General features: G+C 42.5%; 1 protein-coding gene across 1 annotated transcript in view; it reads left to right on the top strand.

Moving 5' to 3' along the window:
• The window catches only part of MADD (MAP kinase activating death domain), a 2,427,721-nt gene that overhangs the window by 1,029,489 nt on the left and 1,370,788 nt on the right, over positions 1-27,444 (top strand). The window contains exon 11 of the mRNA XM_044082094.1: positions 23,458-23,614. Coding sequence (XP_043938029.1) covers positions 23,458-23,614 — 157 coding nt within the window. The remainder of the gene's footprint in view (positions 1-23,457; positions 23,615-27,444) is intronic.

Raw genomic sequence — 27,444 nt, 5'->3', positions numbered from 1 at the left:
AATCTTTTTCTAAGGTTTTCCACTCAAACTACAGTCATTGTGAGAGAATATGTCAGGGTTTTTGATCTCATGACATCTTTGATTTATATGATACCTCAGGCAAGACTCTACATGAGACAGGTACAGTGGTCTCTGGTCCCAGCATCAACACCCTTTATCATTTCATATTCCATAGTACTGGGGTTTGTCAGAAGAGAAATCACTTGGTGGAACCAACAGATATCCTTGAATCAAGGTCTCCCCTTCTCTCTCCCTGCTCCAAAGCAGTCAGACACAGCAGATGCTTAAGTCTTTGCTTGAGGAGCAGTTTCAGGAGAGATAAAAGTGCAGGGGTTGTGGGACACCAGGACAGATGTAAGCTCATAAATGTCAAGGATTTGCTTGCCCTGATCAAGCCACTTAATTCTCTCAACCCTCTTTGGACCTTGGGACCTCTTCAAGTGGTTACAAACAGTACCACAGTGATGTGGTACATCAGCAAGCAAGGGGGAACCAGGTTGTGCCCCTCTGTAGGCTAGCCAGATTAGTTTGGGGATCTCCTTCAGAAGCTCGAAGTTTCAAAACTTCAAACTTCAAAAGGCTGAGATCATAAGATCAAAGTTTTGAAACTCTGAACGTTTTGAATGGAGATCGTTGTACAGCACGGAACGGGGTAGTTACTGTTTTTCTCACTGTAGTGCGGTCTCCAATATCGGAGTTGGTATATTTATTTAATAGGGTAGGGGGGCACAAAAACATTAAAAAAATTGTTTATATTTTTTAATACATATTCTTATATATACTTTGATGTTATGGTCTCTGTCTTTTGAAGTTCAAAGTTTTGAAACTTTAAGCTTCCAAAGTAGATCCTAGCTAGCCAAGGATATAGCTTCATAGCACAATCTCATTCTACAGGCATACTGCATTTTGTCACAGCAAAATTGTGTGGCAGAGAGACTGAGCAGGAACAGGGCAGACCCTCATGAATGGAAACTAGATTCAGGGGTCTTCCAAGGTTTTTATCCATTTTTAAGGAGTTCCTCTAGTAAACCCCCTTGCCTCCTGTCTTTAACAGTCAACAGGCAGAATTCTGTTCCAGGACTCCATGTATGAAAACCTGGAAGACAGATGCCTTTTTCTGGACGGGAGTGCCCCTGTATGGCTTTTTACCTTTTCTGTTGATATCCAACGTACTTCTGAAGGTTCAGAATGAATTCCCCAAGGTCATTGTGGTGAGTACGTTCTGCCCCAAGCTACCATGGTTCTGCTTTTTTTTGGAAATGGCCAGGAGCAATTACCACAGTATTTCTTACAGAATGGATCTACTCACATGAGAACAGGAGGTGTTTGATACATCTTGACAGCAGTCTTCTTCATCTGACTGCCTGGATGATAAGGTTCTTAATTCCTTTTAGGCACCTTTTCTCTGAGGATTTGCAGCAGATACTAATGGAAGAAAGAAAACCTTTTAGTAGAAAATCGTACATTAGCATATGGAAAAGGTTTTCTAGTTAGTGTCAACAAGATAACAGCACCCATTCAGGGCTAGTTGATCTGGTTTTGCAATAGTTGTGAGTTACTATCCTATGGCCTTTATTTTTCTTTCAAGGCTCATTTACAGGCCATTTCATGTTTGCCCATAGATCCTCCCTTATCAAGGCAGTCACATTTCAAAATGTTGCAAAGGGTTTTGTGTAAGAAGCCTGCAAGTAAACTGACTCCTCTTGGTATCTTAGTTTCTCTAACACAAAATTAAAACTTACTCCATTTGAAACCGCTAGTCTGGCTGACTTTGTCCTTAATATGGAAAACCGTTTTATTGAGTGCTCTGACGTCTTGAATAAAGCTATCTGAGTTGCAAGCTCTTACAGTAAGTCAGCCCTACCACATTTTCAACAAGGACGGGGTTTCTTTTAGTGATCATCCTTTATTTGTGCCTAAAGTGGTATCTGAGTTTACTTCAAGTCAAACTATCCATCTCCCCGTTTTCTTTCCTGAACCACAGAATGAGGGAGAAAGGATAACTTCGTACCTTGGATGTGCACAGACAACTCCGGTACTGTCTTGATGGAACTAAATCTTTCAGGTCATCAGATCAATTGTTCATTTCTTGTGAAGGTAAGAAGGGACAACAAGTGCTAAACCGACTATTTCCAAATAGTTGTCTTAGGCTATTACCATCTGTTAAATTAGCATCGAAAAATCTATTACAGGCAGGATCAAACCCCACTCTAGAAGGGCCTTGGCTTCTTCTTTGGCTTTTTGGAAAGGGTTGAATTCTAGATGCATTCTAAACATGCTACTTGGTCCTCTCTACATACTTTTTTCAATGCACTATAAACTGGAGTACTACTTTAGGTCTAGCTCATGCTTTGCCAGGACCATTCTCCAGCAGTTCCTGGACCCTTCCTCCACCTCCCAGATAAAGTTAGCTATGGTAATCTACCCATATAGCTAAGGATACTGCAGCAGTGATCAATGTGAAGAACATGATACATTTGTGTAAGTTGAACTCAACATAAAAATAGATGTTTGAATGATCACTGCTGCAGTAGCAGCGCACTTTCCATTCCTCACCCTTATTTTTTGGTGTGCTTTTTGTGCAAAGGTGTAGACAATTATTTTTCGTTATTCCTAGCCTTATCTTTTCTGGGCTCAACCTCCCTGTCTCTGCTGGCAGGAAAGCTGTGAAGAGCTTCGTTGCCAAACTTGTCTTTTAGTCAGCTCTGCTCAAGCTTCTTGACAGTTTGGGCACATGGAAAGTGCCCTGAAGCTTTGGAAGCTGGTTGGTTGTTATATCCTTGCCAGGATATATAGCCCATATTGCTAAGGCTACTGCAGGAGTGATCATTCAAGCATCTACTGTTATGCAAGTTCAACTTGCCCAACTGTACTTTTTGAGCTGAAAGACCTGTTAATTATTTATGATTGTTAATCATATCAGCTAACACACAGTTTTATTCTGAGATGTTTTCTGGAAGACACAGACAGACAAAAATGGAACAGAATTAAACATACGGAGCAAAGCTTGGAGATAAGGTAACAGCTGCCTGGATAAGAGGGTAACATCACTCATAAGTTAGTAGCAAAATCTAAATACTATCCCTACCCATTTTTCTTTCCATTTCTTGAACACCCATAATACCATCTCAAATAATTCCCCTCCCCACCTGCCTGAACTTCTTACCCTGCTTGCTTTAGCTACAATCTATCCAACTTCGGTCGTCTTCTGTCTAACTGGCTTCCCCTCCCTGAGTTGTTTTCCTTACCTTACTGATTGTTTTTTTTTTTGTGGTGTACTGGGGAGTGGATCTCTCATGTACTCAGCCCATTCCCCAGCTGTACTCTGATCCTGCTTCTTCCTTACTCTCCAATCTTACATTTCTTACTCCCCTCCCATCCGTAGACTTATTCACCTATCCAATCCTTCCATAGTGCCTTGCACCATTCAAAAACCTGTTCAAGATTGGCACCTTCCCTTTCTACCTTACATTGCACCTGGCCCACATCCTCCCTACACACAGTGATGTACGAGTGGCATTTATAATGCATTTAAATTAATGCATCCCTAATCTGTAAGTTTTTTACCTTTCATTCACTTTTATATCTGCACCATTTAAAGAATTTGTCTTTTTAACTTTGCTGTTTGAAAATGTTGGACTGTCTTACTTTGCATGTGCCGCATGGAATATGTCCTGAAGCTCAGGTGTCTCAATATTTTGCTTAGGCCCACGGTTTAACTTATTTTACTGTCTGTTACCTGCTATTGAAACATTGCATTGTTCTCTTATTGCAAGATGTGTAGTGTGTAAACTGTGTGCCGTATTGATTTTCAGCCCTAAAGCTAATTAGTCATCTTTTGCTATTTTTTGTTGTAGTTTGCCTCAGTTTTAGCGACTGATGTATAATTATTCAAACTAAACTTTCTTTCTGCATTGTTAAATGCAATGTAGCAAGGCTGTAATTGTATTATGATCCCAATTAGAAAATTTACAGTACATTCTGTAGCTGGCTTTTTCCTTGTGCTTGCAATGCATAATACTGGATCCAGAAACACCTACACTCTGCAATAGTATAAATGTTCTGCTGTGGAATATAGCTTTCACTCCTTTAAGCATTATACCGGAGCAATGACTGTTTCAGTACTAACAGTGATAGCCTGATAACTTTTTTCTCCATGAGGTTACTTTTGACCTGCGAATGTATTTTGTGCTCTGACCCAGGAACTAATTAATTTTGTGCTGTACTGCAGAAGGACTGTTCACTCTGTTTCTCTAATTTTTAGTTCTGATTCATTTTGTTTTGCCCACTCAGCAGCTCTGACACCACACACTTAATTACTGATCTGATGTCAATCTTCATTCATGTTTGACAGATAGGTTTGGTTCTGACCCCTTGGAACCAACTTTGTCGTTATTTATAGCTCTCTCCAGCCAAAAACTCTCGAGCTAAGGCTCTACCCACAATACCAGTCTTCCCATTACCTCAGATCTCATTTTCCGCTCTGAAAATTAGATGCATCAGCTGATAGGCTCAGCTAAGTGCTTCATTTTATTTTTCTAGTTGGTGCTTTTCTGTAGTGATTTTGCTAAAAAGCTTTTTCTATTTCTTCTAGGATAGTTCTCTGTTCTTTTTTGTGAGTGTTTGATTATTTTATGCTTTTTCTACCCACACCTTTACCTAACGGTATTTCTAGTTACCATTGTTGGTAACAGACCTTCCCTCCTTTTCCTTTCCTACCCGTTGGTAGTCTTTGGATACCATTGCTGGTATCTTTTTCCTTTCACTCTCTCTACCCTTTGGGTATTTCTAATATACTGTTGTTGGTAGATCTTGTTTTAAAAAAAAAAATGCTCCTTTCCTTTTCTCTCCTTACTACCTTTGTACATGAGTGTGTGGACGAGTTTGAACTCCGGTATGGAAGAAAAACAAAAAGGGACATCTGGTTTCAAGCAATGTCAGGACTGTGACAGCAAGATGCCCAATTCAGATGGGCAACTATCTTGCATGTACTGTTTGGGTGCCCCTCATTTGGACATTACTTGTAAAATCTGTCAGGGTTTTAGTGCCCATACTTTAGCAGAGAGGTGCAACAAATTCATCTTAAAAGGCTTGTTGAAATGTTCTTTTAGTGAAGCCCTCTCAAAGGCTGAGACTTAAGAATCTTCAAAGCCAGATGTCAAGAAAGAAGCCATTCTGTGCCACCCTCGCCATTGGAACATGAGGTAAAGTCTTAAAAGTTACGGGTTCCAACTGTCCCCCTGGAGCCGAAAGCCAAAGTACCAAAGGTGATAGTACAGCACCTTCGGCACCAACAGTGGCACAGCCTCCATCGGTGCCGACTGTTGAATCTATTTAGACTTCTTTGGCACTGACCACTGTTACAGCACCTGCGACCTCTTTGGCACCGACAGTAGTTTCTGCACCATCATCACTTTCTTTTCATTCAGTCCTGGCTTCCCCTTCTGCACAGCAACCTGTGGTGCTGATAGTCAATCCAGTAATATTTCCCAGGACTAGAAATTTCCCTTCAGTGGACTCGTTTTTGGGTCAACTCCCCAGCCCCTTTCTGGATAGGCCTGAGTCCCCTTCGGGAATGTTGATACATTCTTCCAAGAGTCTCTCCAAATTGGACATAGGTTAGTGGACCAGCTTTTTCAGCCAGGGGTCTCCCGACACCTATGCAGACCTCTCTCTCCCTCCCATAGCTGAGGCTTACTCTCCAAGAACTCCACCAGTTTAATTTCCTTCAACCGCCTTCCAAGGTTTGGAGCCCTCCACTTCAACTCTCTTGGTACCAGCTACCTTGGTGCCGATGGTGGACTTCACCTCTGCTCTGCGGTTGACTCTGTTGTCTTCTCCTTCAGATCCTTTACACACCTGGGACTGTGGTTTGGCTCTCTGTTCCAAGACCCATAGTACGATTCCAGTTGTTGCCATGGCACCATCTTCGGCTCTCGGAACCATGGCAGTTTTGCACTTTGTCCTGGCTCCTGCTCTGGATGGTGGCTCGGAGCAGGGGTGTGACCCCAGTTCAGAGGTTCTTTCTTGGTTCTGGGCTCCCATCCCTCTTCAGGCGGGCCTGCCTTCCAGGTTATGGGAGAGCTTTGGCCTCAGCAGGCTCCCATCTGGCTCCATCCTCGTCAGAGTGCCATATTTTTATTTCCTCTGGTTTGCTGCTGTCACAATCTACTACATCTGGACAATGTACACAGGAGCTGCAAGACACCCTGGTTCAGGGTCCCTCCTCTTCAGAGTCTTCAGAATTTCCCCCTGAGGAACCACCCCATAAGAGGACATGCAAGTGGAAACACCTTGATTCTTCACAAGAATCCGTCACAGAAAACACAGGTAATGATGAAAGGAAAGGTCACCCCCACAAGTACTGAAACAGTCATGATTGGAAGTCCTCAGACCCATTCTCTGAGGAATCTGTGTTCTTGAAAGCTTTTTGTGCTTGCCCATCTACTTCCTGGGTGACCCCACCTGTGGACGACCTAATTAAGCTGATTGTTCACTGGGCGTGAAATGCTCCTCATTCCCTAGATCCCATTCCTCGGAGGGCAGATAAAATTTTAACAGCAAAGGGTCTACCAGTGAATGCCATGGTGGTGGTGGCGGCCACCAAGAAGGAACTCGCTAAGGAGAGTTCTACTCTCCATCCTCCTAACCAGGAGTGTAGGATGATGGACAGATTTGGGAAGCAGGTTTTTGCCTCATCGACTTTCACTATTGGGTCCTTGAACTTCTTGGCACATTTTACTAGACTCCAGAGGGATCTGGTAACTAAGCTTTCAGACACCCTTACAAGAGATCTGTCTGACAAGATTTGGGACAAGGTTGCCTCGCAGCTTGCCACCCTGGAGTCCATTTCAAACTCGTCCATGTGACTCCTTGCCCATGCAGCTGAAGGGGACGTTTAGGGGTGCAGGCACAGGCGTTGCCATAAGGCAATACACTTGGATGCATTTGTGTGACTTCGCGGAACCCTTCAAGTCTTCCTTCATCAATGCTGCTGTTGACGGAGCCTCTTTGTTTGGCCCAAAAGTTAAAGACACGCTAGCCAGGTCTGAGAAGGTTGGAAAGACACTTTTTGCCATGGGCATTCATTTTTCTACACCTCAATGATCGTATTCTAGGAATCAAAGGAGTGAGAAAATGTGATTCAAAAAATCCCAAGGGTCTTTTTGTGACTCAGGTGGTGAGTACTCCCCCCAGGGGAGAAGGGGGGAACTCTACTGGAAGACTTCCACCCCGTGGCAGAGGGGGGTCTGCGTAATGAGGGCTCCAGAGATTCCTTCTCTGGGAAACCCTACCAACGCTCCTGAATGGAGGCCCGATTGCTTACCTCTGGAAGCAGTCACGGGAAGATTTTCACTGCACCAATCTGTCTGGCTTATGATAATTTCAGATACCTGGGTTTAGAAAGTTATCACCAGAGGTCATCATATGCCATTCAATCTTTTTCCAAGACTTCAAAAGCAAATCCTCAATGTTCCACTCAGTGGGCTCTAGCAGCAGTAGAAATCCAAAAGCTGCTTCTAAAAAATGATCTAAGAAGTCTCACTAGACCAAAGAGGGAGACTGTTTTTACTCGAGGTTCATTTTAGTGCCACAAAAAGACAGGGGACTGGAGTCCAATTCTGTATCTCAGCCTACTGAGCAAATTTATACAACAGACAAAATTCTGCATGGTCATAGTTCAATCCATCCTTCTCTTTCTGGAGAAGGATGTTTGGATGTGCTATTTAGATCTTCAGCATGCATATTACGACATAAAGATGGACAAGTGCTCTCACAGTTATCTCCGCTGCTGGATAGGAGCCAGTCCTTACCAATTTCAAGCACAGTTCTTCGGTCTCACCACAGCCCCCAGAGTGTTCAGCAAATGCATGGCAGTAGTAGCAGCAGCTCACTTGAGACTGTGAGGATTCCAAGTGTTTCCATATCTAGATGACTGGCTCCTCACTGCCCCCTCCAGACATCTATTGCTTTACGCAACAGACTTTGTGGTACACCTCGCAGCGACTCCAAGCATCTCCATAAACAAGGAGAAGTCACAGCTGACTCTTACACAAGATCTAGAGTTCATAGTAGCGAGACTGAATGATTTCTTGTGTATCCTCTCTTCCCCTCCACAGGCTGATTAGGCTAAGGTCACCCGTTCAAGCATTCATTTTCCGAAATAAAGTTCCTGCCCGCCTCGTACTTCAAACTCTGGGATGCATGGCAGCAACTGTAACCTTAGTAAGTCTAGCAGGATATCACATGAGGCTGTTTCAATAGCTGTTGCCGTCACAATGGTTGATTCTTACACATCCGATGTCTCACCCAATCCTGATAAATCGCTGAAAAAAGGATTTATCTTGGTGGATGAAGGCAGAAGAAAATCTATGGGTTTGAGCCTTTTCTCCCCATTCGCCCGAAGTCATAGTGACCACCAATACTTCCCAGATTGGGGGGGGGGGACATTATCTTGGGAAGACTGTCCCAAGGCACTTGGTCCCCTGCAAGAGACCGATTTGGATATCAATATCCTGTAATTAAGGGCAGTGCTTTTAGTGTTGCAAGCATTCCAATCTGTCCTCCCTTTGGGGACAATTACAATCCAATCAGACAACATGTTGGTAATCTGGTATATCAACAAACAAGGAGGAACTAGATCCTACCCACTATGTCAGGAAGCTCTAAGAGTTTGGAAATGGGCTATTGCTTTCAACCGCTTTTGGGTAGAGTGCATGTCCCAGGGAAATCCAATGTGATTGTGGACAAGTTGAGCAGATGCATTCTGCTGCCTCACGAGTGATGCCTCAACAACATAGAGATGAAGATTTTTCATCGTTGGGGCCAGCCGTGCTAAGATCTGTTCGCCTCTCTGATAAACAAGAAATGCAGCAGCTACTTTGCCCTAATTCCCTCTCATGGGGAGTCCCCAAGAGATTTACTTCTCCTTGATTGACCTCCGGGACGACTTTATGCCTTTCTCCCTATTCCACTAATTCCCCAGTTTTTGAGGAAAGCCCAAAGGTTGAGAAGCAATGTAATTCTCATTGCACCCTGTTGGCCCCATCAAGTCTTCTTCCTCTTTCCTTGGCCTCATCTGGTTCAGCTCCCTTGGATTCTGGACCCGAATCCATACCTATTAGCTCACCCTCAGGGCTGGGTGCATCCCAGTGTCCAAAACCTCAAGCTGACTGCTTGGTATCTCAGATTCCAGTAATTGCCAGGCACATTATAACTTATCCTGTTCAATACAAAGGATTTTTCTGGCTTCCCATAAGTCGTCCACCAGAAAGCTTTACCAAAGCAAATGGAAAAGATTTTCAATTTGGGTCTGTTCCAACAACATAGATCCCTTCTCAGCACCAGTGGGTAAGGTCCTAAAATATTTGACAGTTTTATTTGGTTTGGGAGCCTCTGCTTCCACACTTAAAATTTATTTTGCCACTATTTCCAATTTATTTTCATGACTGAATTAATGAACATTCCCTGATGTCTCATTGTTTGTGCAAACTTTTTCTTAAAGGTGCCTTACATTTAAAACCCTCATTCAAAGACCCGATACCATGGGATTTGACCTTAGTCTTACAAACCCTAGTTCGACTGACATTTGAGCCAGCAGCTACTTGCGACCTCAAGTTTTTGTCTTGGAAAACCCTCTTCCTGGTAGCAATCACGTCAACCAGGAGAATTTCTTAATTGCAAGCTTTATGTGTAAAGCATCCTTGCATCATTTTTACAAGGAGAGAGTGTCGTTAAGAATCAACCTGTCCTTCCTTCCTAAAGTGGTGTTAGAATCCAATATTAACCATTCCGTAGACTTGCCTGTCTTTCCAAATTTTTCAAACAAAGGTGAATACTGCTTACACCTGCTGGGTGTCCATAGACAGTTACGTTTTTACCTGGACAGAACAAAATCTTGTAGAAAATCGGACAAGTTATTCGTATCCTTTTCAAGACCCAGATTGGGTAAACTGGTATCAAAAGTTACCTTATCAAGATGGCTTAGAGATTGTATTACATTTGTCTACAACCGGAATAAACTCAAACTACTTGCTCCGGTTAGAGTACATTCCACTAGATCTGTTTCCACTTCGGCTGTCTTTCATTCCAAGGACTCCATGAAAGAAATATTTGCAGCTGCAACATGGGCTATTCCACATACTTTCATCACTCATTACAAATTAGATATAGTTTCTAGGGGAAGAGCATCCTTTGAGTCTGTGGTACTCAGGAATATCCTTCCTTAGGGCTGCCCAGGAACTAAAGTAGCTGGTGACTCTGTCCCATCTGTCAAGATTGAATGAAGATTAACAACATCAGTTAAAGAAGTTATGTCCTTATTATAATGTTCCATCTGTGTTGTCAATCTTCATTCATTGTTGACATCCCACCCACCTTCCCCCTCCAAGAGACTTCTGTAGGATCGGACCTAGTCCTGGTATTTTCTGTACTTCTCTGCAAATTCCATCTGAGATGATGGGAAGAGAGGTATTGTGGGTAGAGCCTTAGCGTGAGAGCTTATGGCTGGCACAAGCTATGTATAATGGCCGAGTTGGTTTCAAGGGGTTTGAACCAAACCTATCTGTCAAGAGTGAATGAAGATCAACAACACAGATGGAACGTTATGATAAGGTCATAACTTTTTTCCCACACCAACTGCAATTACATTAACCCCACGCTCTGACAAACTGATTAATTTGCTGAAACCCAAATAGTGCTGCATTGTACTTCATCTCAAGCATTTAGTTTGATGATGCATGTCTGACTGGAATTGTCTTAATCTTCTCAGTTTAGCCATTTCCACCTCTAACATTTGTCGAACTACTTAAGTTACCCCGATCCTTGGTGGTTTCTGAGCTCATTGCTGTACACCTATGATTTCTTTTTATACTTCTGTCAGTAATTTACCTTTATTATTAGCTGCTGTAATTAAGATTACGTACCCAATTTTGTTTTATCAGTGTAGTGCTTTATGTGCTAATTCTTATCTTGAACTTACCACACTGTTCTTGTACAGAGGTGCCCTTGTACATCACCCTAAAACTTCTCTTAGCCTAGTTCTTACCCCTATTTCTTCATAGACTACTAGCCCACTCTAACCTCCCTGCTGACGTGGCCTATACCGTCCTTTCTACACTCATTCTCTCCCACCCCATCTCTTCCCAAGTGCTTCCTCCTTCCTTTCTCTAGCAAATTCTCCCACACTCATTTGTCTTTCCCTGTTACTGATACTATCTCTACTTTTTTGTCTATTCCTTTAACACCCATAATACCAAATCGGATACTTCTCTCCCCACCACTTCACCTGCCTAAACTGCTTAACCTGCTTACTTTAGCCACAATCCCTCCACCTTTGGTCCTCTTCCCTCTGCTGGCTTCACCTCCCTGAGTTTTGTTCCTTACCTTACTAATTGTTTTTCTTGTCTTCGTGGCTGACCAGGGAAAAGACCTGTCTGCTCCGTTCACCCTAGCTTCGCTCAGGCTCACTCCTCTCACCTACCCAACCTCCATTCCCTCCCCCTTCAATTACATTTATCCTAACTGTAGCTCCTCCCACCTCTACCGCTCACCCAGTCCTAAACCTCTGTCAATTAATTCTTCACTCACCCATCTCACTAATTGTATAACTGAAGATGTCACACCACATCCCACCCTATACTCCACAGTATTTTCACAAAACAGGTCCGCGGTGGTGGTGCTGCGGTAGCGTTGTCGCCTCAGTCAGCCGCTGTCCGGTTCGATTCTCAGCTAGAGCGTCTTCTGCGTGGAGACATGCGTGAATGGGCGTACCTTCGTTGAAGGTTGTGCGTCAGGGCTGGTAACTCGGCATGTAAAAATCAACTACCAATCATTAGCGGACCGGAGTTCCGCTGTGGCGACCCCTAACCGGGAAAAGCCGAAAGACATAAGTTTACCGTGCACACAAAATTTACTCTTCACTAACATACACACCCCTCCACCACGTCATTCATCTCCTACTTAACACTACTTAACTGTTTCTCTATCCTTCCTCTTTCTGCAATTACTTAGATTTCTAAAACTGTAAGTGAAGAATATTACAAAACCACTTGCATAACCACCACTCCTCTGCCCAAATGCTTTTCCTTTTTTGACATAGCACCCACTCTATATGAAATACATGCCACCTTCCTCAAAAAGCCAAAAATTCTACACTCACAGGTAAAAACTAAAATAATACCTACCTCTATACATAAATGCAACACTAAGAGAAAATTACAACCTACTAATGCCATACACACTCACCACAACCTAATACTATGCAGTGGCAGTCACCCTAATCTTGGACCCACTTGCCCCCCTTTTTATCACAACTGTCACAAAACCCTTAATCTCACTACCATTAACCTCTAAAGCATCAGAAGTACAATTCCAGATCTCCATGCTTGGATCAAACACAATAAGCCAGATATTTTTAGCAACAACTGAGACCTGGCTAAAACCTTGTATTAAAAACTCAGAATTCCTCCCAGCAGGCTTCTGTTGCCTTACAACAGATAGACCCAGAAAAAAAGGAGACATTGCCCTGATGTACCATGGTATTTTTAATATAGTCCCATATAACAAACCTACTCTCAAAATTTCTGCAGCCAGAATACTAGTATTTCACATGAAAATGAATAGCAGCAAAAGCATCTGCATTATAGTCGCGTATATCCACCCTGGCAACAATATACCAGTACTTGAGGAAACACTAGCCTGGTACTCCAAAAATATAGAAAATGAAGTAATTATACTATGTGATGTAAATATTAACTGGTTAGACATCCTACGTCATCACTCAACAAACAGTATCCATCCTATTTAAGTACACCCAACTACTTCTCGCCATAATTGGGTCCAACAAAAGCACTGACAATGGCTCAATACTAGACTGGATCCTTGTCTCCAACCCTAGCAAAATCCAGTCCACTGGTACTCTTCCTAACAACATTAGTGATCACCTACCTGCATATATAATTTGTAAACCAACCCCAGTGCATAATATGCACCATTACAAGCATACTAGAGACCTCACCCACTTCTGCCCAGTTACCTTTAACAACAGCCTACGAAAGATAATCTGGCATCCACTTAGTCCTACCACTGAATAACACTGTTGAATTCTTTAACTCTGCGTTCCTCCTAAGTACTAGACAATCTTGCTCTTCTCCGACATAGGAGAGTGAAAGCCAGTCAGGCCAGTTGGCTCACCAAATCCACTAAACAACTTATGAAATCTAGGGATACGGCCTGGAAATTATGGCATACAAGAAAAAACCCTGCAGACCTCGCTCAATTTAAATGAAAATGTAATCAAGTAAAGCGACTTGACATCAAAAACAAATGGCCACTACATTACTCTGCAAAACGACCATATGCACAATCCCAAAAAGTTCTGGAGTTCCATAAATTGTCTATTAAACCCAGGCAAAATTGAAAATCCCTCCCCTGATCCAGACAGGGCCCCAGCTGAAATTGCCTTTCTATTTAACTCATTCTTTAAAAACAGTATAGCCAACCTTACTGCCAACTTCCACCAGTCAACCGACTGTCTCCCGACCCATCTACAGCAAGATCTAACATCTCTCTCCCACTCATACCTTACGCCGCCATAAAAAAAACCTTCTGCTTAAACCCGGATCTAATACTTCAGATAAAGTACTATCTGAATTTCTCCAATATCTGTAGATGCTATAGCCTATCCTATTAGTATACTACCAAACAGATCCATTCAAGAGTCCGTCATTCCCACCATCTGGAAAAAGGCATTTATCCTCCCTTCCACAAAGGTGGAAACAGTAATGATATGTCTAACTTCTGACCTATTGCCATCCTCTGTCCCATCTCCAAAATATTGTAAAAATGTATACATAGCCAATTACTTAACTACATACTACACTATAGCCTCCTCTCCCCTACCCAACATGGGTTTACAACTAGTCATAGCACCACCACTGCTCTTATATCCTTCCTGGATACAGTTGACCATGCTTGTGACTCAGGATACATTGTTTCCTCACTATTTCTTAACCTTTCCAAGGCATTTGATACGGTCTCCCTCCCACTTCTTCTGGCCAAACTCTCAAACTTAGACATATCTCCCCCTACCCTAAATTGTTTTTCTAACTATGTTACTGATGGACAACAAGCAACTAGATGGCATCAATCCCTCTCTCCTTTCCTTGACATCAACACTGGTGTCCCACAAGGGTCCATAATAGGTCTACTGCTTTTCAGCATTTTCATTAGTGATCTTCATACCAGTATAGCCAATGCGTTGGTCATCCAGTATGCAGATGACTCCACCATCATCTGCATGGCCAAGTCTACATCAGAACTACTTAAACGCACCCAAAATGTCTTTACCTCCACCAAAACCTGGATGTACAATAACCATTTAGCCCTAAATTCTAATCAAACCAAGCTCATGTAATTCACCCCCCAAAAACACCACCCCTAACCAAAAATTATTTTGCCATTAACTCACACAACACTTGCCTCGAAATAGTCCCTTATACCAAACTACTAGGCATCATTATAGATGAACACCTTACTTTTGGCCAGCATATCAACACAGATATAAAAAAAATTAGGTATCCTTTACAGGCATAAACACTTCCTTACCTGTGCAGAAAGACTATCCCTTGCCTCTTCCTTCTTACTTCCATCCTTGCTTTGTGGTGCATCTCTCCTCACAAATGTAAAATCCTCACTCAAATCCAAACTGGAGTCATGTTATAACAAAATCGCAAAATTTGTAACCAGTGCCAAACACTCCTCCCATCGCTGTGTCACTCCAGCATTTACTAACATCTAATATACCTACAACTAACTACAGCTCATAAGCTAATCTATAAGCCTTTTAGTTGTCCTGCCCTCTCCTCTCTGTTCACTGTGCATCACCCAAATAGACCTCTGTGATTGGTCACTCATATGCTTCTTACTGTAGCAAAATCTAAACTATCTGCCGGTCAAATGAACTACCTAAACGCCATTGCCAAACTATGGAATGCTGTCCTTCCTAGTTAGGACCATTAGCAACCCTTAACACTTCAAGACTTTGCTGAAAAACCTGACCTCCCATTGGCTATGTACATGCACAAGCACCGACAAAAAATTACCCAATATTCCTGGCCTTCCTGCCTCTCCTCCCCATCTCAGTTATGGCTCTGACTCCTCTTTTATATATCCAGTGCTTCCAACTTAACTAAGCCTAATGTGCCACCAGCCACACTTAATCGGACGAAATCAGATTTACTTGCTCTATCTTCTATTCAGACTTGCTACCTATTTAGTAATTGTTCTAAAGCCATACCTTACTCTCCGTCATTAACTGCTGTTCTCCAGCATTTCCTCTCCACTGCAAAACTGCAATACTTTAATGTTCACACATTCACTATTATGCTGTATCATTAGTGCACTAGTTTGTCCAGCATATCTAGAATCATTTATTATTAGTCACTCTAACCCAAAATCTGTATAGCTTGTAAACTATTTTTATCACTTATCTGCAATGTAGTGTTCTGTCAGGGCTGTTTTGATTTTCTGTTTTTAATTTAGTGTTCTGTATTATAGCTACCTGATTATTGCGTGCAACTCTGTAGCTTTATTATGTTCGTTCTGGAGCTTTTCTCCCCAGGCCTCTACTGAAAACTGGCTTACTCTGGCTCAGTAGGCCTCCCGGTAAATAAATGTGAATAAATTAATAAAATACTTGCTTCTTTTGCCAGACATCTAATGGTAGGTGTCCATGTGTTTTCCTTTCCGAAGGCTCAGCCTTGGGATGAGCGTGTGATTTAGCTGTTGTATTGTATGTGAGCCATAGTCTGGAGAGGCTGATAGAGCACAAACATATGCAGAAGCTGGCATTCATTCATTAAAGGCTCCTACAGAACAGCTTTTAAGAAGAACATAATACATTTTGCTCCTGATGGTACCCTGTACTAGTCTGAAAACATGACAAAAATCCTCTGGCAGTGTTTGCCGGAGGATTTCTGTCCTGTTTTCAGACTAGTGAGGGGTATGCAGTAGCCCTCTTGCCTTCTCATTGGGCTGCTTTTTTAAATCATTTTTGACCCTCATTATCATCCGACACCTATCTCCTACTGGCCTATTCATTCCTCTTCTTCCATTTTTCTGGACACTGGGGGGAGGAGTGGTGAGGATCACAGCCAGAAGATTTTTTAATACTTTTTGCACTCCATCAGTTAGCTGGGGTGTATGGTACAGTACCTCCTACCCTTGGCTCACAGGAAGCTTATATTTCTGCACATTCATGATTTGTTCCCAGTTCTTAGAGGGCTGTACGTCACATGGTCTGTAATAAAAGTGCTGCACTCCCAGGCCTTCCCCACACTGGGGCTCTTGCAACAGGACTCTACAAGTACCCTGCTCAGAGACAGACGGATAAGTTCGCAGCAGCTATTCACTAGCAACCCCCCCACCCCTTTAGACTGGCTGCTTGGCCACTAGTCAGATCCAGATCTCCTTGACTATAGTCAGAGCCAGTCCTCTGTCATGAAACTAGGATTCTTTTGGAATGATAACTTAGAATCTGATATTGTCAGTCTTCATCTATTCTTGACTTGTGGGTATGATCCAGATCCTCGGAATGATCCTGCCATTATGTAGCTCGCTTCAGCCAGAAAGATCTCTCGAGCTACTAATCTACCCACAGTGCCCCTCTCTACATTACCTTAGATCTCATTTGCTGCTCTTACAGTAAGATGCGTCAGCCGACTCCTCTGTCATAACAAAGTAAAATTTTATATTTTGTCCTTTTTCTCTACAGGTATTACTCTCTAAACTCTTATCATTCCAAAAGAATCCTAGTTTCATGACAGAGGACTGGCTCTGACTATAGTCAAGGAGATCTGGATCTGACTAGTGGCCAAGGATGATGGCAGATAAATCTAAAAGCCCCACTACTGGCTGTAAACAATTTAAAAGACTGCTGCAGCACAATGCCCAACTCTTATGGCCATGATTGTTGTCTATATTGTTTGGGTGCTTCCCACTTAAGTACTGACAATACAATCTTCCATGGTTTCCGTAATAGAGCCCTGGTAAAATGTAGAAATAAGCTCATCTTCAAAGGGCTTCTTAAAGCCCCTTTAGAAGAAGCCTTGTCCAAGGGACTAGTCTCCTTCGGCCTCTAGTTCCAAAACTTCCCATTTGGTGCCAATATCTCCCCTGGCACCGACCACTAAAAAGCACAAGCATGCATCTGCAAGCTCCTCTTCAGAACTGAAATCCAAGGTTCTGAAGCTTTTGGAACAGACTGAATCTTCAGCACCATTACCCTTATCGGTGCCATCGACACCGACCATGAAGCCCAGTCAAACTATGACTTCTACCACTTCTACTTTGGCTATGGCTCTGTGGCTCTCACACAGCACCGATTGTCACTGCTGCCATGTCAGCACCAATATCTCCTACAGCTCAGCAGTGCAGACGGTGCCGAATACTGACATTTCTACTGAAAAGACTGCAGCCCCGGATCACTTATTCCCCCTCCATTGACCCCATCCTTTGGACATCTCCTTAACCCCTTTCTAGAACGACCCAAGTTGTCTTCTGGATTGTCCATTCACTCCATCGGTAGTCTCTCAGAAGTTGATATATTAAGGCTGGTGGATCAGATCCTGACAGCCAGGGGTCTTTCCTAATCATCTTAGCCCCCTCTCCCTACTGGTGCAGGGGGTTTCTCTCACTCGACCCCTTCTTACTCTCTTCCTCTGACCTCTTCAGCTTTAGAACTCTTGACTGTAACTTCACAGGTTCCATTAACTTCAGCACCAACAATCTTTGTGTCTTTGATGCTGCATACGGCTCTGATGCCTTCGGTACCTTTGGGACCGACGGGTCCCCAGGATGGGTGTCTTCGTCGTCAGGCCGCAGGGGTTTGAGTCGACTTCAGTTTTTTCTATGGAGTCTGCCTTGTCTCTTTGGGCTGCACCAACAGAGGACCTGTCCTCTGTTCCAGTTTGTTAGGTGGGTCTCTCAGAGTTTAGTGTGACACCAGTTACAAGTTTGTCTCTGTTCTGGGCTCCCATCCCTCCTCTGGGGGTCCTGCCTTTCAGGTCATGGAAAGAGCCTTGGTTGCTGCCTCATCTCAGATGGCTCCTGTGTTTCCAGAGTCTCATCCTTTGACCTCAGGTTTATCAGTTCTACCACCAACCTCTATCACTGGACAGTGATCTCCAAGGTTGCAAGCCTTAGCTACTAAAGGTGTACCCTCTTCCGAGTCCTCTTCAGATGCTTCCACTGAAGAGCTACCTCAGAAGAGATTGTGTAAGAGGAAACACCTTGATTCTCTCAAAGAATCCATCATAGAGAACACGGATTTTGATGAGGGGGGAGGGTTCCCCATGGTCACCCTCAGAAGACGTCTCCTTCAGAGATATTTTTCAGATACTACCATAGAGGGGTGATTGGAAACCCAAAGACTCTTCATCTGAGGGATCTGTGTACTTGCAGGCCTTTGGTGTTCGACCTTCTACCTCCTGGGTGACCCCGCCTGCTGACATTCTAATTAAACTGATCACTCAGCGGGCTTGGAAGGCTCCTGATTCTGTAGAATCTCACCCCTGGTGACCTAACAAGATACTTTCTGCTCCTGAGTACCATCTACATTGGGTAAAGGGCTTAGGAGCTGATGCCGTGGTGGTAGCAGCTACCACCAAGAAAGAACTAGCAGAGGAAAGTTCTACTCTACATCCTCTTAACCGAGAGTCCAGGGCGATGGACAGATTTGGGAAGTGGGTCTAGGCATCATTGACCTACTTCATCAGGTCCTTGAACGTTTTGGCACACTTTACTAGACTTCAGAGAAATTTGGTCAATGAGCTGTCAGATACCCTGGCAGGAGCTGTGGCTGAGAGGGTTCAAGAAAAGGTGGTCTCCCAGTTAGCTACCCTGGAGTCTGTTTTGACCTCGTCCATGAGGCTCATTGCGCATGCAGCCAAAGGAGAGACCAGGTCAGCAGGTTCAGGTGTTGCTATTTGACGACATGCTTGGATGCACCTGTGTGAGTTTGCAGAAATATTCAAGTCTTCCTTAGTCAGTGCTCCCTTTGAGGGATCCTCATTGTTAGGGCCCAAAGTTAAGGAAACACTGTCCAGTGTGAAAAGGATGGAGACTACTGTGGGTGTATATTTTTCCAGTCCTCAGTGATCCTTCTCCTGGAATCAAATGACTGGCAAAATGTGGTTCAAGAAGTCCCAGAAGCCTTTCCAGGACACGTGGTATGGACTCCCCTTGGGGCTGGGGGAGTTACAATGAAAGACGCTGTCCTAGAGGCAGGGGTGGTCTGCAGAATCAGGGTTCCAGGAAGTCGTTCTCTGGACACCCCTGCCAGCACTCCGGAAAGGGGTCCCAATTGCTTGCCTCTGGAGGCAGTCTGGTGAAGATTCTCCTTGCACCCAACCACCTGGCAATACATAACTATAAATGCCTGAGTGCTAAGGATTATTTCCAGAGGTGATTTAATCCCCCTCAACCTTTACCCGACCAAGACTCCCCGATGTTCCACCCAGTCAGAGGAATCAGCCAGCATTGCAAATAGAAAAGCTGCTAGAAAAATACCATCCTAGAAGTTCCAGCAGACCAATTAGGATCCGAATTTTACTCAAGATTCTTTTTAGTGCCAAAGAAAACAGGGGTCTGGAGACCAATTTTGGATCTTGGCATTCTAAACAAATTTGCCCAACAGTCAAAATTCCAGATGATCATGGTTCAGTCACTACTTCCCTTCTTAGAGGAAAATGATTGGATGTGCTCTGTCTACTTTTAAGACGTGTATTACCACATAAAGATGGACAAATGCTCAAAGTTTCCCTGCTTCCAGCTTGGAGCCAGTCATTACCATTTCAGTGTGCTACCCTTTGGTCTCACCACAACCCCCAGGGTGTTCACCAAATATATGGCAGCGGTCACAGCGCATTTGAGGCTGCACGGATTCGGGGTGTTTCCTTATCTAGACAACTGGCTCTTCCCTGCTTCCACCAGGCATCTACTTCTACAAATGGATTTCATTCTGCAGCAGTTGGGCATTATGGTCAGTCTTGCAAAGTGTCAACTAACCCCTTCTCAGGATATGGAATTCATCAGAGCTCGTCTCCTCACTCTGTCTTGTGTGGCATTGCTTCCCCACCACAGGTTGCAGAAAATACAATCGCAGGTTCACCCTATTCTTCTTTAAAGTGAAATATCGGGTCAGTAAATTCTACAAGCATTGGGCTCGATGGAAGCAGCGATCACATTGGTTCTACTGGAATGGTTTCACATGAGACTTATTCAATGGCTGCTTGCAAACCAGTCTATCCTAACCCACCCAATGAATCTCTTAGTATTTATATCCAGCCGATGCAAAAATGAACTATCCTGGTGGATGCAGTCCAAGGAGATTCTTCTAGGCCATCCCTTTGTCTCCCCCCCCAACCCAAAGCCAGTAGTGACCACGGATGCTGCCCAGATGGGGTGGGGGGCATTATCTGGGGAAGACAGCCCAAGGCACTTAGTCCCCCTCCGAGGCAAATCTGCATATCAGTGTTCTGGAGCTGAGGGCAGTGTTTCTAGCTTTGCAAGCATTTCATTCTGCCTTCCCTCTGTGGATGATAGCTATTCAGTCAGGCATGTCTGTAGTCTGATACATCAACAGATGGGGGGAACCAAGTCCTACCCACTGTGTCGAGAAGCCCTTCGAGTGTGGCAGTGGACCATAACTTCCAACTGCTTGCTGATGGCAAATGCACATCACAGGGAGGTCAAACGTGATTGTGAATAAACTGAACAGATGTATCCTCAGGTCTCACGAGTGGTCTCTAAACTCCAGAGTGGTGAATAAGAACTTTCTTCACTGGAGCCAGCATTGCTGGATCATGTTTGCTTCACTCCTGAACAACAAGTGCAGAAGCTACTTTGCCCGAATTTCCCCTCAGGGGGAGTCTTCCAGAGATGCTTTTCTCTTCGAATGGCCCTCTGGTCTCTGTTATGCCTTTCCCCCATTTCCTCTGATCCCTCTCTTCCGCAAGAAAACAGCTTAGTTGAGAAGCAAAGTAATCCTCTTTGCACCTTACTGGCCTCAACAAATATGGTTTCCCTTCCTTTGGCCTCATCTGCTTCACTGCCCATGGATTCTGGACCCAGTTCCAGGCATTCTATCCCATCCTTGGGGACTTGTGCACCCCAATCTACAGACCTTCAAGCTCACTGCTTGATTTCTCCAATTCTGTTAGTCGCCAGGCATAATGACATCCCATCTCCTGTATGACACATTTTGTTGGCATCCCATAAACCATCCACCAGTAATCTCTACTGTAGTAAATGGAAGAAATTTTCTGTCTAAACTATCTCTCGGCTTTTCCTGATTTGGGGTCGCCACAGCGGAACTCCGGTCCGCTAATGATTGGCAGTGAATTTTTACGGTGCTGAGTTGCCAGCCCAGCCATCAAAGAAGGCACACCCACAAAAGGACCCACCTACCTGCATGTCTTTAAATTTGACTGTGGGGAGAACATACAGACTCCACACAGAAGGCACTCCAGCTGAGAATTGAACCGGGGAACCTCTTGATGTGAGGTGACAATGCTAACTGCTGCACCACTTTGTATTAATGGTCTGGATCCTCTTTCAGCGCCAGTAGAAAAAGTTCTAGAATTTCTAGCTACCATCTTTGGTAAAGGAGCTTCTGCTTCCACAGTTAAGGTTATCCTAGCAGCTATTTCAAATTTAAATAACTGTTTCTGTGGTCAGCCCTTAATCTCCCACAGGCTTTGTAAGGTTTTTCTTAGGGCACTATTCGTTTAAAGCCCCCCATTCAAGCATCCTCTTTTACCATGGGACTTGACTTTTGTATTGCAGTCTCTTACATTTCCTCTGTTTGAACCTGCAGCTACCTGTGACTTAGTTTCTCTCTCGGAAAATGTTGCTTCTTATAGTTGTCACATTAGCGAGACGAGTCTCCGAATTACAGGCTTTATGTTCTAAAGCCCTTTATCTAGTTTTCCATAAAGACGGTGCCACTCAAAAGAAACCAGTCCTTTTTTCCCTAAAGTGATTTCAGAGGCCAGTATCAACCAATCTATAGACTTGCCTGTATTCTTCCCAAATTTTTCTAATAAAGGTGAATGCTACTTGCACCTTCTGGCCGTGCACAGGCAGTTAAGTTTTTATCGGAATAGATTAAGCAGTTTAGACAATCAGAGCAATTATTTGTCTTTTGCAAGTGCAACCTTGGGCAGACCTGGTTCTAAGGTTACTCTATCATAATGGTTAAGGGATTGCATTTCTTTTATTTACACGAAAAAGAATCTAAGACTTCCTATGCCGGTGAAGGCACATTCTACCAGATCTGTGATGACTTCAGCTGTTTTTCATTCTGAAGCTTCCGTGTCAGAAATTTGCACAGCTGCAACATGGGCTACTCCACATACTTTTATTACTCATTGCAAATTGGATATTGTCTCCAGGGGCGAGCCTCCTTTGGTTCTATGGTTCTTAGGAATGTTCTTCCTTAGGGCCACCCAGGATCTAAGGTAGCTGGGGACTCTGTCCCCACAAGTCAAGAATAGATAAAGATTGACAACATCAGATAAAGAAGTTAGGACGACATCAGATAAAGAAGTTATGACTTGCCATAATGTTCCATTTCTATTGTCGATCTCCATCTATTCTTGCATTCCACCTCACCTGCCCCCTCCTATAGAGTCCTGGTGGAGCAACATGCTGTCCTGGGTTTCTTTGTTAGGTTAACCGTGGACATGGCTTCTGACTTGAGTTAGGGTATCTTCTTCTGTAAGTCTGCAAACTCAATCTGAGGTAATGTAGAGATGGGCATTGTGAGTAGACTAGTAGCTTGAGAGATCTTTTTTGTTAACGCAAGCTATATAACGTCCGGAACCGGTTCTGAGGATCAAAAATATACCCACAAGTCAAGAATAGATGAAAATCGACAATACAGATGAAACGTTATGGTAAGTCATTAACCTCTTTTTTTGTAGAGTCTTAACGCCAGATTCACTTTCAACTGCCTCTAGAGTACAGAGAGAAAAGCTGGTAAAAAGCAGTTTTCTCATTTCTTAAGTGAGCAGTAAATGAATTTATTTGTTTCTATGAAACAAGATTACTTTGCTTGCTAAGAACAGTTGAATGAACTGTCATGTGTTTTATTAAATTTACTCCATGGTGTGTATGCCATGTACTGAGTGTCGGCCACCTCAAAATGTCATGCTTTGTGTGTTTATGTATTTCTGTGTGTAAAACCAGTGTATGTAATGATGCTTCACTGTGTCTAATGCTTTGTCTAAACCTGCTCCTGTTATTCATTTACTGGATTGTGTGTTTGTATCAGGAAGATCACCCAAAATTCTTGACTACTGTGTTTCCAGTGATTATGCATTGCTGTATAAACCAGGAGCAAGATTTCATTATTTTTTTTCCTGAATCCCTTCTATTTCTTCTTTGTTTTAATAGATGTCTTTGATCCAGCCTTGATTGGTGACAAGCCCAAGTGGTACGCTCATCAGCTGCAGCCAATTTATTATCGTGTGTATGACAGAAATTCACAGCTCGCTGAGGCACTGAGTGTGCCTATGGAAAGGGACACTGACTCTGATCCCACTGATGACAGGTGAGTGAGGAAAAACATTTCAGAGTTGACTTGCAAGTCTGTGACATAGGAATGATCAGCAACTTTAAGACAGGGCTGCCTGAAGGCAGTTTCAACATCTGGTGTGACATCAAAAAGCAACAGTGTGTCATTTTCCTGCATCTCTGCTGATTGCTAGGGAGGCAAGGGATTGTGAAGATGTCACTCATTTTCAGAGATTGATCAATGAAAAAGTTTTTCTGGCATTTACTACATTCTAGAACATTTTTCCACAGGAAGACTTGTCAAACTAAAAATATTCTTATGATTTAGCATCTTCAAACAAGTTATGCAAATGTGCTAATTATAACTTTTGATTGCAGTGGTTTCATTTTATTTAATGCTGTTGGTGTTGAACCCATTTTCATTTTGATAATTTGTCCCTGCCTTGAGCCATACAAACATGATAAAACCCTTCTGTCTTTTTTAATGGACAGGTGCACATAAAGTTAGCAGTCCAGGGGATGTGAATGAAATTTCCTTATTTAAAGTTCTGTAACTATGGCTACTTGAAAAGCTACATCATATCAACTAGAAACTGCATCAGTTTCATATTCAGAGATAATCTATGCTCGTGTCCTTTCTGCATTCCTGCCTCATGTTAGTCTGGCTGACATTGATTGTATAAAATGTTTTTTCTATAATAAAAGTAGTAAGTTCAGTGATTCTTTTTATTTCCTCCCTGCAGCTGCCCACTGGTTGTTCTCAGTTACTGCTTTAAGCCTCCCATGGGCTCAATCGAGCTCCTGTATGGGGCTGATGAAAATATGTGTGACACTGGAGGAGTGTCATATAGCTGCTGGAGAGTCTGCCCTAACTCCTTCCACCTTACAGTAGCTTTGCGAGCTTAGCCATTGCTGCCTACAAGGAGGTGCATGAGCACACTCCTGACCAAGTGATATACCACTTGCACTGCTGAGCTTGTCTGGCTGTCAGTGCTGCTGTTGCAGCAAGCCTAGGCAACCTCCTTTCCTCCAGGATGGGTCATGCTGGTGCCGGCCACTTAGTCTCACCACTGCCGTGTGGCCTTCCAACACCCATGTTGCATGTTGAACTACAGTCATCTGATGTGCAGTACGAGCTTCTTTGTCTGCCATGAAGCTGGATTAAGTTATATGATTCTTGAGGCATAAAATAATAGCACCTGGATTCATTAAGAGTCTGAATTAAAAAAAATAAAATAAAAAACACACCAGTCCTTGCAGGAGTAATGCAGAACTAACTAATTTTTTTCTTTATTTGCATTTTGATGAGTAGGTGTTTTTTGTTTCGTTTTGTGGGTCCCAAAGAAACTTAAGTAGATACATAAGAAACTTCAATTTCATGGGAAAAGAAGAAAGCAGCTACAGTGGCATAGGATGTGTTCACATTACAGGTAATGTATATGTTAGTGGGATGAGATGATTTTTATAGTAGAATAGGCCACATTAGGATTATGCAGTTTGAAGGGGTATTTTGGAGCCACACAGTTAAGACTACTATACATAGCACAGGCAGAAAACTATAATTCCAAGTGGAAGGGGATGATGTTGAAACAGGGGGGAAGCTCAAGAAACAGAGAGACTGGGATTATGGATGCAGGCCTTTGAGGAGAATAACAAGTAGCAGAAAGTATTCTAAGAACTAAGCCACCACAGGAATTGAGAAAGGAGAGTCTGTTGATAGGGATGACTGCAATTATGGATGTAGACAATAGACAAGAGGGGGGCAAATAATTAGTGATGGAAAGGTAAATAGAATGGGAAGAGGCCAATAATTTATTTGGACTGCAGGTTAGAGATTGCCTTCCCTGTCAAGGATTGATAATAGGCAAAGAGAAATAAATAGAAGGGTCCTAAACAAAAGACCAGCACTGACAGAGTTTTTAGTAGAATCTAGAACAGAAGCTGCTGTTGAAAATCAAACAATTAGTAAAGTGTATAAAATATTGCATGGTAACTATAATTATCAATAAGAGGAGGTTAGAAAGGATTGGGAAGAGAGACTGGATAAGCAATTCACAAAGAAATAATGGGAGGATATATGCAAGTCTCCCAATTATGCAAAAAAAAAAATCTAGAAGTTTTATGATTTTTGCTTGGAAATGTTTACGTGCATATTTTTATACCCCAAGTAGACTCTAGAGAATTTTTCCTCAGGTAGACAGAAATGTAGGTCTGACTGGAAGAAAGAGGTACTTGGGAACATATTTTCTGGGAGTGCAGTGGGTTGGCAGACTTTAAGGATTCCCTGCGGGATGCACTGTTAGAGATGCTGGGTGGGTAGATTGGTGTGATGAGGGAGATGATTTTTCTGAGCTATGATACAAAATTGGAATTCCCTAGACATGGTAAGGCCTTGCTATGTCTAATTATAGTGGCTGCCAAAAAAAGCATTTACTAGAAAATGGAAGTCAAAATCAAAACCAGCTATATTAGAAGAAGTGAGTATAGTAACAGAGATTAAACAGATTGGAACTGAGATCTTTAGAAAAGGGTAGGAGCAAACCACGTAGGAAAAATGGGAATTGTGGGAACAATACATACAGGGGGAGGAATGAGGTATAAAAGAAGGCAGAACTTAAATGAGCTGTGTAATGTTTGACTGAAAATGATTGGGTAGATTATAAATAATGTATATTGTTTGCAACCAGGAGTGTCAGTATGGTTTGTGATGTTAAATGCTTTAAACTAGGATTGTGTCGGTGTGGTTTGTTTTCATTTATATAAATGCATGATTGCTTATGTCGTAAGTGATGGATTAATAAAGATGTTTCCTTAAAAAAGGGGGGGGCATGAACTGAATAATTTATGTAATGGTGCTTATGTTAGATGATATTTATGCAATATACGTGTGAAGTATGTTTGTTAATTTAATACAGTTTGATAACTTTTGTGTAAATGTAAGTTTGCCTATGTCACAAGTGATAATTCAATGAATATTTTTAAAAGCAACATATAAATGCATATGTTTAACTATAATTGTGTGCATTTGCATATGTATGAGCATAAAATAGGGCAATACTAATGTGCATATTGCACTAAAACAGCATGGACAAATGCATAGTGTGTGTAATGTAGATATATATATATATATATATGTGTGTGTATATATATATATATATATATATATATATATATTTATTTATTTATTTATTTTTAAGGAATGGGGTGTGTATTGTTGACAACTGGAATGGACCAACACTAAGGTTAACCAAGTCCATGAACAACAACGTAAAATCCAGAGAGAAAAACGCAGACTATGGAAATGCCAAAAATAGAGTTTATTGTAACAGCAGAGCCTTCAGGTTCAAAACCCTTCTGCAGTGCATCAAAGCCACAAATAAATTCTCCATTTTATAAAAACTTAAGCAAGTCATGTGACAGCCAACATTCCTTACTTAGACATAGTACCAAAATGTTTAAAACAATTGCACATAAATAAAACATATTTCAAAGTTCACGATTAATTAACAATGTGGTGATTAGGGCAAGCATGCCTATTTCCTCCTCAAAATAGGTTTAGTACTAACATGAGGGTTTATTCCAGGGTCCGTATCTGCCTATAAACATAGAATCCAGTTGTTGTCACACATTTCTAACTTATTAGTCATATCTCCGCCCCTCTGATGACTTTGTACAGTCTGAGCTTCTCTAAAATTAAATTCATGGTCAGTTCCGTTGTCCATAATGTGTTTGGCTGAAACATTACTGGAAATTTTCCTACGGATTTCTTAATAATGTTCACTGATGTGATCTTTTAATTTACGGCTGCATTTATCTATATAAAATGATGGACATTTGACACAAGTAGCAAGATGTACAATATTGACC

This window comes from Protopterus annectens, chromosome 9.part0 (assembly GCF_019279795.1).
Source record: "Protopterus annectens isolate FY-2018-M chromosome 9.part0, PAN1.0, whole genome shotgun sequence".
Classification (NCBI taxonomy): domain Eukaryota; kingdom Metazoa; phylum Chordata; order Ceratodontiformes; family Protopteridae; genus Protopterus; species Protopterus annectens.
The sequence above is the reverse complement of the archived record's forward strand: the minus strand, read 5'-3'. Positions and strand labels throughout refer to the sequence as shown.